The sequence below is a fragment of the Notothenia coriiceps genome, unplaced genomic scaffold (assembly GCF_000735185.1).
Source record: "Notothenia coriiceps isolate Sejong01 unplaced genomic scaffold, NC01 NC01_scaffold00037244, whole genome shotgun sequence".
Lineage (NCBI taxonomy): Eukaryota > Metazoa > Chordata > Actinopteri > Perciformes > Nototheniidae > Notothenia > Notothenia coriiceps.
Window position 1 is genome coordinate 11,542,508 of NW_011369945.1, and position 12,596 is coordinate 11,555,103.

At 42.0% G+C, this 12,596-nt stretch overlaps 1 protein-coding gene across 1 annotated transcript in view; it reads right to left on the minus strand.

The window, feature by feature from the left end:
- csmd2 (CUB and Sushi multiple domains 2) overlaps positions 1 to 12,596 on the minus strand; it is a 221,697-nt gene that overhangs the window by 65,599 nt on the left and 143,502 nt on the right. Inside the window, exons 36-38 of the mRNA XM_010794261.1 lie at positions 4,437 to 4,532; positions 3,506 to 3,709; positions 2,520 to 2,644 (exon numbers count right to left, since the gene is read on the minus strand). Coding sequence (XP_010792563.1) covers positions 2,520 to 2,644; positions 3,506 to 3,709; positions 4,437 to 4,532 — 425 coding nt within the window. The remainder of the gene's footprint in view (positions 1 to 2,519; positions 2,645 to 3,505; positions 3,710 to 4,436; positions 4,533 to 12,596) is intronic.

Below are 12,596 nucleotides of genomic sequence, written 5' to 3' on the forward strand. Positions count from 1 at the left end.
ATATACTTATTGAAAACAAGCTACAAATGTAATACCTTGGAAATGCCGTTTAATACTTTTTAATAGCCTTCATTTTCGCTAAATTGATTTATCAACTTGTAAAAATAATTAAGACCCCGCGGACACCCTGTAGCTGCTGTCTCAGACCTGACAGAGTTTGTCAAAATAACAAAAAAAGGTTATCCTACGACAAAGCTTCTTCTATGTACAAAGGAATACCACAAGAAAGCATGTTCTAATGAATTGATTCACAGGAGCACAGATAGTGCCTCCAATAGATCAAAATCTGTATACTAGTGTCTTTTAATATTGTTTAAAGTGCAGTCCCTGAGGACTTTAGAAAAAACTAAAGATCAGGATTTCCAACTGAATAAATCAATAGTCACTGCAACATAGCATTTCTTTGGTTTCTTTTCTTTATTTCAAAGACACTTTAAGGAGGCTGTGCTCAAGTGCATCTGATTTTAAATTAAGAAAGAGTTATGACAGCTGCAGAGAATGTGGGATATTCTTCAAAGAAAAGCAGACTGAATATCTGAATCTAAATAAGTGTGTCCTCGAACAACAGTTACTGCTGTTGAGAGAATACACCACTCACTCTAAGAATAGCATCCTGGATTCTCAAAGATTGCCTAAATTATGGATTTTAAAACGTACCTTTGCTTTTGAATGCTCACCAAAGGAAATGGGGAAAAGTCAATATCAAGTGACCAAGGCTACACTTTGTCATCTACTGCATTTCTTTGATCTCTGTCTTTAGCTACAATTAATCAATTTCTCCAACATTCTACGTGTCCTCCATTGTTTTGCTCTCCAAGCATCCCTTTCTGTTCCCGCTCTCATCCATTCCTCGGCCCTCTGCCTGCCTCTGATGGTTATAGATCGGATACGAGGCAATTAAAGGTTGGTAGGGGCTGTAGGGGCTCTGGCGCATCCCTGGGAGACGGCACAGATCACAGATTGATCTTTCATTAGGGGGCCACGGCAAATGTGCCGGCAAGGCACCTCGCTCCTTTAAGTTGTCTTCTGGATCGTGACACTCCAATCTAATGTGTCTCTGCCAGCTGGTAAAAGGGGAGCAGCAGAGAGAAGGACGAGATAAAGTGGGCTGGAAACAGGATTTAGCTGCAGAGAGTATAGAAACAGCAGCAAACCCTCTTCAGTTAGCACGACACATGTTTGAAGCACAGGCAGTGGTTCCTTTGCAATGAAGTGAGAGTGCCTGGGTGTGCACAGAATACAAACTCGTTCATCATTAAGAAAGTAAGCTGTTTCAGTCATGTATGTTTGAATTCCAGTGTAATGCCTTTTGCCCTCCAGAGTGTGTGTGTGCAGCCAGCTCTCTGTTCTTATTCTGGGTGTGCTCCACCTCCGGGCTATAGCGATGTTAGCGTGTAGTGCAGCAGCATGCCAAATGCACTGGTGGGCCATTGCATGTGTTTCACCTGCAAGGACAGTCAGCTGAAGTTGAGGAGCTAATAGGGTAGGGATTACACTGAGGTCATTAGCCACAGTGGCTGAAGCACAAGCCTAAAAACTTTCCTCAGGGCAGATCCACAGGGACCTCGCACACGTTCCTGGTGCAGTTCCATAACACGTGCAAGAATAAGAATAATCAAATAGTAATAACTCCCAAGGAAGTAAGTAAATTGATTGAACATGCAATTATATAATAATAATAATAATAATACATAATATTTATATAGCGCCTTTCACGAAACCCAAGGTCGCTTTACAAGTCGGGTAGGGGGGGAGTAGGGGAAAAGAGACAGACAGGNGAGAGTTCCAGAGGGTGGGGGATGCTACACTGAAAGCTCTGTCACCGAAAGTCAGCAACCTGGTGCGGGGGGTAGAGAGGAGATATACAAATGTATTTCAATATGTGCAACGTTAGGTTTTTGGAATAGTTCAATTGGAGCCCCTCTAAAATGTGTGGACTTTTTCGTTTAGCAGCTCACCTGTACCTCGAGAGCTGTAAATGCTATAACGTGTTATACTGTAGGTAGTTCTGGTAATTAGCCCTTTGCCAACTGAACACAAATCACCCCACATGAGCTTCGTGTCAAGACAATGCAGAGGTTTAAAAGCTAAAGGCTGATTAAAATATGTAAATTCCGTTAACAGTTTGTCCAAGGTTTTAAAAAGTTCATTTATATTGTAATGGTTGCAGGGTTCTCTCTTTTCCTTCCAAAAACACACATTTGGACATGGCCAGTGTCCTGCCTTTTTCATATTTGTTCACCACTAACTTAGTGTTACTTCCTGAAATTCCATATTGGATTGCGATACGTTGGGGGGATGTAACATATATACACTGTGTTGGTAATAGGGCTATACGATATATATATATATGTTATCGTGACGATAACCGCGATATGCGCAATATTCACATCGCAGGACGTGACTGTTAAAAAAAAAAAATGGTGGAATCTGTTTCTGATTTACTCATGTTCGTCTGATCTGTTCATTATAAATCTAGGAGGTACAGCAATGCCAGGGAGAAACTGTGTTTTACAAACCTGGATTCCTGATCCTTCGGGGACCGTGATCTTCCAGACACAGTTGAGGCTGTTGAGGTAAGGCTCAGGAAAGCCAGGAGATAAGATGGTGCCGGTTCTTTGGGTCAGATTACCTCCACATGGAACTGCAGGGAAAAAGGAACATTATCAAACACTTTGAACACATCCCGTTGAAGATTTGTTCCTTAGTGGTGAATTGAAGGACCACATCTCTACGGCTTCACTCCCTGCATTCCTAATAATAATAATAATAATACCCAACTAACCCTCTCCCTTTGGGTGTGTTTTTCTCTCTCGCTCTCTCTCTCGCTCTCTCTGTGTATCTAATTCCTCCTCTAATAAAAAGTCTGGAAGGTGGTTTGATGCAGAATCTCTACCAAAGCTTCCCCAAAACCCAAATAGTAAGCAGAATAGGATTGTGATTATTCCTAATTAGATAAAAATGCGTCTAATTCATGGTGCGGCCCTTGCTACTGAAATTGAAAAATGATAAGCAGGATACAAGGACATAAGACACGGCCACACAGAAGAGAACATGCACATTATACATGATACGCTTTGTTTACAGTTTTCATCTTCTTCCCAGGTTGTTCCTCACATTCACACATCTGCTGACAGCATAGGAGCATCTGTTACAGCTGTATGTACGGGGTGATGGAGTGTTCCTTTGAATATACATGCGGGTATTGCCATATGAGAGCGTGTGTGTGTGTCTGTGTGTGTTTGTGACTCTCAGCGGTGCCTGCCACCTGCGTGCTGCATGGCTGGATCTTGCTGTATCGCTGGAGGCAACGGCAGACAGCCCACATCTGGGTCGTAGTAACGAGTTTGACACTCAAGGCATGGAGTGGGAGGAACACAAAGATAGCGGCAATGGATGGAAATAAAGAAAGTGAAGAAAAGCAAACATAGGAAGAAAAAGGCAAGCAAAACAAACACATGCTGACTGGTGAGTGTTCGTGACTGCTGGCTGTATCAGTGCCTACCTATACAGCTGGGTATGGTGGTGTTCCATTGTGCCAGGGCGTTGGGAACCGTCAAGCATTCGATGGCACTCGGCCCCTCCAGCGTATAACCCGGAGTGCATTCAAAGCGGACCGCAGCGCCAACGGCAAAGTTGTTTCCCATACGGCGGCCATTCCTGGGCTCAGGGACGGAGCTGCACTGGGTGGCGCTGGTCTGTGGCACAGCTTTGGAGAAAACAGTGAAAAATAGGCTGATTACAGGTGTGTTCATTTTAAATCATTATCTGTGACATTTACAACCAATCATTAGGCTGTTTTGCTTCTCTTCGACTGATTATAGCCATTACTCGTAATTATTTGTATACTTTTTTAATCATTTCAAAGCTTGATCAATGGAGGGATTTGTTAGAAAAGTTAGAATAGGTGTAATTTTCAGATTAATCTCACTGTGTCTGATATAATTAATGCAAAATATAATATTCAGCTTCTCTTTGCCTTGTGCTTCCCTCAGCTTACTTACAATAGACACTAAAGCTGAATTATTTATTCATTAAACTTTCTCCTGAGCTGCCATTGCCTTTGGATATCTGCAGCAAATGTCATTTCTGGTACAGTGCATTGTGTAAGGAAAGTAAGCAGTTCAAGAGAAAAAGTCCCTCGTGGGGGAATAGAAGAATGGGGGGAGTTTAAGCACAACCATTTGAACAGACTGCTATACTTCTGCAGTGTTAATGCTTCAGAGCACACACTGCTGCAGACACACACATACACATACACATACACATACACCCACAAGCACATTAAAGCTAAAATAGTAGCTGAAAGTGAATACTTTGGAAATCACTAAGCAAGACAACTATTATGGGGGGGGGGAATTGGGCTGTTAGAGCAGAGGGAATCCAGGAGGAAAACAACAGTAGGGTTTGTTTGTGTGCCTGTGTTAAACACTTACCCTGGTAGACCAAGTGGAATCCTCTGGAGCTCGATTGGCCTTTGGAGGTGAAGCGGATTAGAATTTGGTTGGAAGTTGCTAATGACAATGACTCGCCTGAAATAAGATAAAAGATAAAAACAGAGTTTGTAACATTTTAGCAAAGTGCTGAATTCCATTTATATTTATGTGGGCACATAACCTGTGTCTAGCAACCTAATTGCTATTGATTTTGTGTTGTCATGTTTAACTGTTTGTGCTGATTGTATGCTTAACATTATTTTGTGTTCATTTTCCTTTTTTGTCCTTCTTTTAATGATGCTGCTCTACTCTAAGGTTGGTTTCTTGTGCAGCTGTTGATGCTATTTGCTTTACCCTGTTCTAGTTCTATATGTTTTGTGTTGTATTTGCAGAGGCACATATTCATTTGAATTGTCCCTGAGAATAAATAAGTAAACTATCTAATCCGCTTCATTGTTAAATAACTGTTATTTTCCAAATCCGTCTGGAGAAATAAAATGTATTTGTGCATTTTAGAATGTCTATCTGTGAGTGCAGCACTACTCTTTCAAGTGGTAAGAAAATCGGCTAATAATTGTGTGAAGAAGGGCATCATGCAGGTCTCTGAATATGGATATAATTAGAAGCTATGGTCTTGTATAGCATGGCAATAAAGTGTGAAAAACCAGTGTTTGGATATCTGATGTCTGTGAAAATCTGCTGTTTAGTTAGATTCACAGAAAATACAACATGCTTATAAGGCTTCCTGAGGTATACCAAGCAAATCCTAATATGCAAATGCGTTGCTTTTTACTAAGATTATCCTCATATTCTACTGTCATACAGGATTACGTATATTTGCTATGCTTGTTGGATGGCAAATAATTTCCTTCAGCCTCTTCAGACCAAATGAAGTCCTGATTATTGCCACTGATACTAGTGTGCTACAGCTGAGCCTCTGACCACAATCTGCCCACATCAAGTACTGTTCAGGGAGATTACAGTTGAAGCTGCATTTGATAAATTTGTTTTTCTCCCAGCTCAGAATCATTATTATTTCAAGGTTCATTTCTTTGTTTTGCACCAGCTGGACTTGTGTTACCCTCGGTTCACAACCCTAATTAACAAATCATTAACGCAAGAATTGGAAGCTGGTTTAAAATCATGCAGCGAGATTCTTAAGTGCTGTAGAACCAGCTGCCGAGATCAACCCCCCCCCCTGATTGTACTATTTCACTGCCTGTGTATACAACAGCAATCTTTAGGGGTGGGTTAACTACCTGCAGTGCAACACCCTTCACAATCAAGCCCCTGCCTACAATAGGAACGTGCTAACAGCATACTGTGCAGGCGAGACAATAATGTCACCTGACCAGTTCTTAGAAGATGTCCATTTAATAATAATAATAATAACGCATTTATTTTATATAGGCGCCTTTCAAGGCTCTCAAGGTCGCCGCACAAACACATAGAAAACAAGATACACAATACATAACACCTCATCCATTCCTCAGCCCTCTGCCTGCCTCTGATGGTTATAGATCGGATCATTTGACACACTCAAGACCAAGAATGACCATGTTTGTGTTGTTGTAGCAAGTTTTGAAACAGGAAATGTGTTATTTTGGGTTTCTGTTTGTTGTTGTTGTAAATGGCATTTAAAATAAGTGTTCAGAAATAGCTTTTTTTGTATTATCTTAGTTTTTGTGTATGGATTTAGTCATGTAATTAAAATGCAGCTTGTTTTGCCCTACGAGGTCAATGGACAATTTCAGTACTTTATGTTCACTATGTAGACCCTCCAGAAAAACGCGGGCTAAATTCCTTGATTATGTGATTAAACATGCAGGGTTTTTATGTGATTTTATGCGGTGAAATTGCGGGAAGTTGCGAAATATGCGGAAAGTTGCGAAATATGCTAAATATACGGGAAAAAAGAATAACAATTTTTTAAAATATTGGGCTGTCTTATTTATTCTCTCTCACACACAACCTGCCACTAACGTTAAACCCCTTTACTATTCAATTAAACACATTCAATGTTTATTTATTGTAAAAGCAATTGGGCTTTTTTAATCTCACACACACACACACACACACACACACACACACACACACACACACACACACACACACACACACACACACACACACACACGCTATTTTGCAAGCACTAGCTTATCTGATCCTCTTATAGACTTTGCTGCCGGAGAGCGCCAAGATACCACTATTAGGCGAATAGCTGCGTTGTACACACATCCCAGCTCAGAGTTGTTGATACTCTTCCAACTTTAGCTGAGCATTGCTCTAATAAGCACAGAGCTAAAGAGAAGTTATCAGCGTTCGTTTCCCTGTGACCCTTTTCTGTGTGTCAGCTGTTTCTCAGATGTGGACAATATAATATAACTGCACTTATCCCTTTTTAAATGTGCAGGCGTTACCTCAGTTTGAGCTTAATCCTCTTTGTTGCAACTTGTATGATACCTGTTCAGCACTTTTAAATCGTGTTGTTGATAAACCATTATGAACTCATTATGTATCATGTATGCTTTGTTGGTGTGTGTATTGGTTTCGAATGAGTGTGGGCATGTGTAGTACTGTCTTGATATTACATTATCAGCGTGACACCTATAGAAAAAAAAAAAAGTTTTCAATTAATTAATTTTTAACTTTGTTTATTGTGAGTTTTTTTCTTTTTGGCTAATGGATTGCTCTCAAATCAGCAATGTAGCGATTCGAAGAGAGTTTGTGTGTGTGTGTACCTGTGTGTGTTAATTATCCAGCTATTATTTGCTCATCAGCTCACTACAGGGAAGTAAATTGCCTTAATGGAGCTGCAGCCAAGTGGCTCAGTGGGGTGGTGTCCCTGATTTAAGCTCCCCTGTTTCACTGATCCCCTTTTGTGTTTTTATCTTTTATCCTCCAGGGTTTGTATATGTGGTTACCCACGGCAACAGCTTCGGCGCTACAAAGGCATTAGCACACGTCTGACAGTCACATCAGAGTTCCTGGTTCAGCTCATCACGGGGATACACTACGCCTTGTGAGTGTAAAGACATGCCTGCACAAACAGCCAGATGAACACAACACTGACTCACTGCTGCCAATACTCAGTCTATCCTTTTTTAAAGAGGTCTTATTAAGATTTTTCTGGGTTTTCCATTACCTGTAGGTGTATGTGCATGTAAATGGTCTGCAAGGACTAAACTTCAAAAGTTCGCTCTGTTGGGATGACAGTATTTAATATGTCGCCATAACAGTATTCAATTTTTTTTAATTATGCTCTAAAAACCTGGATAACAGAAGTTTGACTGGGACAATCATTGCGCCTGCCCACTTTGTATTTTCAGTGTTTCTACATATTAAATTGCTGTATTGCATTTTTTAAATGTCTCGACATCTTTATCACAAAATGATATAGGTAGCACATTGATGTTCACAAGCTTGCAGTCGTGTTCCCTGCCTTTGCTTCTTATTGCTGCACCGCCTGTTGAGCTCTTAAATGTTGTGACATCATTGCTACGACTGTGTTTAATTTGCACAGTCAACTGGCACAAGATAAACAAAGCAGGGACCCACTCAGAAACTCCATTGAGCTACTAGAGGTTTAATATAACCTAGGGAGTAGGGACCCTTTGATCTGTATCTTAAACTGTGAATGTGTTGTGCCTGTGTATAGGTGTAGTGGGGAGGTTGATCTTGGGTCCAAAGCACTGGATGACGTTCTGTATCGGGCCCAGCTAGAGTTACTGCCTGAAGCTCTGTTGGTGAGTACACTGAGGTTTTCTTCTTCTCCTTGCACATCCTCCCTTCTGTATCTGTGATTTTGGACCTGTAGAGTGTGGGTGTGTTTGTGTGTGCTTTTGTCTGAGACTGAGCATGTTATTCCGACGCACATGTCCGCCTGTGGTTTTGACTCATGCACAGCACACTATGCTGCATTGTGTCGGTTCCTGTGTGTGTCAGAGACTGCAAGCAGAATGTAATCCCACTAGATTATTTACATGCTTTCCGCTCTGCTCCGTTAAGCTATAATCCGTGAGGCCCGGGGAGTACAGGGTTGAACGTAAGCTCACAGCAATACTACACAAGTCAAGGTGTGCTCCTCCGCAACAATCAAAACACAAAACCTTTGGTTTTCATATTAATAAAATACATATTAATTTTCATTAAAAAAAAAAAGTTTAGACACATGCCATGAACACAGTATGGCTTTTTTGATATGATGAAAAACGTGCAATAAAGTAATTGAAATGCAACAAATTGCTTCTTAAAGGTGGGGTAGGTAATTCACTTCAGAAACACTTTTTGTTATATTCCATGGAATGCTCTTGACATCCTGATAGCAATGAATACATGAAATGCTTTGACAATAAATTCATTAAAAAATGTCATCTGTGGCGCTGTAAAAAGCCGGCCCGGCTAAAATAATGCCTGTCAGCCTTCCATCTTGTGCACGATTCGATTTGTGATATTTGTTTTTAAGCGACCCAACGGAAGTTTATTGTAAAATGCGGCCATATCTCCGGCTAAGAAGGTCGTATCAACCTGCTCCCGTCTCTAGCACGGGGGTGCTAGAGACGGGAGCAGGTTGATACGACCTTCTTAGCCGGAGATATGGCCGCATTTTACAATAAACTTCCGTTGGGTCGCTTAAAAACAAATATCACANGTGTGCCTTGGCAGTCTCAGCCTTCGCGTCGAAAGGAGCCAGTTGAGGTGGTTCGGGCACCTAGTTAGGATGCCACCTGGGCGCCTCCCTAGGGAGGTGTTCCAGGCACGTCCAGCTGGGAAGAGACCAAGGGGTAGACCTAGAACCAGGTGGATGGATTATATCTCTTCGCTGGCCTTGGAGTGCCTTGGGATCCCCCAGTCAGAGCTGGTTGATGTGGCCAGGGAAAAGAAAGTTTGGGGCTCTCTGCTGGAACTGCTACCTCCGCGACCCGACCACGGATAAGCGGGAGAAGATGGATGGATGGATGGATTATCTATCAAACACCAAATGAAAAACAACAAAAAGTGAACATTCACATAATTTCTGATTTGTTTTTCACAGTTTACCATTGGAAGCAATTCAGTTGATTTAAAGTTGCACAGCCCTGGCCACATCATCATCAAAACCATAGTTAAGAAGTTTCTAGAAATGTTGTCTCTATTCTAGCTCAAAGCCCAAACCGTAATGTACTTTTATTAGTGAACGTAACTATAATTAAAGTGTTATCCTTTTTATTTGCAATTTCATCTTAACTAGTCCCTAAATTAGGTCAGATTTGCCTAAATATCTCTCTTTTGCAAAAAAATTGGATAGATCCACAATTTTGGAAGATTTGAATGAAGCAATAATGTAAGAGAACAGAGAAAAAGGATACCTAGCGTAAGGGTCAAAGTGACAAGGTGAAAGAGACCATATGATGTATTTTTACAATTGCGTTGTACAATTGCAGATTCATGTGATAAATGCCACAGCTGTGTTGATTGGCTGGTCAATAAATAAATAGAAGCCTGGATAGGGGATGTTCAACCTTTCTGGAGTGGTGCAGGTGGAAGGTGTGTGAGTTGAGGGCAGCTCTCCATCTCCACCTGCCCTAGCCCTGTGGCTTGACAAAAGCAAAAAATGATTACTCTGGTTTGTGCCCAGAGCAGCTTCAGAAAATCCAGTTTACAGCTCAATAAACAGGCCGCTATATTAACTGAGGACTCCTGGCGGCAGGTTCACAGAGCTCTCTAACCAGGCATGGCAGAGCAGAGCTGACACACTTTGGCAAGGGAAGAGAGACTTACAGCCCAGCAGGCTGAAGAACTAGTGCATGCAGGCATAACTAGCCTGAATTAGGCATAATCCAGAAGTGTGTACCTGGCATCCACCATACAAATACACAGGCGCTAACATATCGACTAACATACATGTTTGCAAACTTAATGAGCATGGAATTAACCAATACAGTCTAACAATGCAAGCAGTCATTATAAGCAGGGCTGCACATAACTGGTGTGCAGGTGCGAGAAGGGAGGGAGAAGAGAGGAGAGAGAAGAGAGAGAAAGATATATGCGAGTTGCATATGAACTCAGGGCCGGCCCGTAGCACTGGCGTTATAGATGTTCGCCTAGGGCGCCAGATCTGGGCAGGCGCTGCGCTGACAGCTCTGGGAGGGAAAAAAACATTTTTGACCGTTGGGGCTCATCCTAATTTTCAGCCTTGATGTAACAAAATTCATAATTAAGTAACTGTAAAACCCTTTTCACCCCGGTTACACTTTTAATTTGCCCTGTACGATGGGCGCTGTAAGTGATGAAAATGGGGGATGTTGGCTTATCTGGCGCCCGCAGCTCACAGCCAAAGTGTGAGGGAGAGAGGGAGGGTGCACCGGTACCGGGGCCCTTCTCACTTCTCTTATTTTTCATTTCCTCGCTCCTCGGTTTCGGTCTCACCGGAAGTTGATTTGTCTGCGCCATCTTGAGTATCGTCCCAATGGCCTTATTTTTGCCGGAGGAGCGAGGAGACCATCAGACCATCCTCCGATGAAATCCTCAGACACTCGCCCAGCCCCTTACTGTGTATCGCTCACTGATTGGACGATGCAGCGCATGCACTCATCTAATGCTTCTTGACATGAGAGCAGTTTCCCAGCGGGGTGAAGAAAATACATGAACCTCACGGGACTCACTCCTCAGTTTATACCGTGTTTTGTTTCAATTCATGTATCATTTAGTTACAAATAGGCCTATGTGATATATCTGAACAACAAAGTGGTCAAAAATCATTTTATTCATTTTTTGGAAACATTTTCATGATCGCTTTTTTCGTTTTACATTTTCATTTATTGTCATTTCCATTCAGTCAATCATTAATTGCTATTTAAAATGTTAATTTGCTACATATCCAAACAGACAAAGTGTGCAATCCAATTAATGTTAATCTAACTGGGTTTTGATAGATAACATATCTCTTTTTCTTCTCTCAATTATTTTATTTATTTTGTGCACTCTAATCAATATTAATCATATTGTTCGTTTATACATTTTAAGAATGGCGTTTATCTTTTTTGAGAATTAGTTCTTATTTTATTTTTATTTATTTGGGTCTACAACAGATGATACAAATGTTTGTGTCAGTAAATGTGTACTAACAGAGGCGGGGGTGTGTGTGGAAATAACAGGGACAGAGCTGGCTGCTGTCAGACGATCAGCTGTGCAGCGTCATCACAAACGGACGTCGCTTCACGTGACGCTCCGGAGGAAAGGAAGTCCCATTGCTCTTAAAACTAATTTCCCTGCTTCTCGTGGTTTCCTTGCATCTCTCCATGCTTCCCTGGTGGGAGGGACTAGTGCATTACATGTTACTTGTTAGACGCTTTTATCCAAAACGACTTACATACTCAATACTGTGGACAATCCCCACAGGAGCAATTTGGGGTGAAGTGTCTTGCCCAGGGACACAATGACATGCTGACTGCAGTGGGGTTTGAATCTGTGCTCCCCTGATCCCAACACCAAGGCTCTATCCACTGCGCCACACGCCTCCTTTCTCAGGGAAACGACGCAAGTGAGGGACGCAAGGAATCCATTTAACCGAAGTGAGAGGGGCCCCCGGGCCCTTTCTCATTTCTCTAACCCCCCTCCTCGACTCCTATCCTCAAGGCTTAGTCCCGCCCACAGGAGATCAGATCCAACCAACCACAGGATACGAGGAATTATGACATTAATATTGATTTATTTTGACAACCGGCGCCATTAAATTAAAGGGGTATCATCGCTGGTCTCTCCCCCCCCCCCCCCTGATATATAGGTCAGAGACTATGCACAATGCAAGTAATACTCTCACGAGACAAACTAGACTTCCTACCAATTATATAAATATTTTATATATTATATATATAACACACACACACACACACAACACCACACACACGGCGCACGCGCACACGCGCCACAAAGGTGTAGACGATTGGACAATACCAGAGTAATATGGCGTGACACTTAATTAATTTTCATTTATATTCAGTAGTACTCACGACGACACGGAGGACAAGTGTAATTACCTGCAGAGAAATTTTGCCTGGCGAGTTCTCCTCTCCTGCCAAGAGTAAAGAGATTGGCGGACGAACGAGGGGAGGAAGAGGAGCCGGAAGGGGGGGGGGGGGGAAAAAAAAAAGAAAAAAAGGGGGGGGGGAGCCCCGAGGA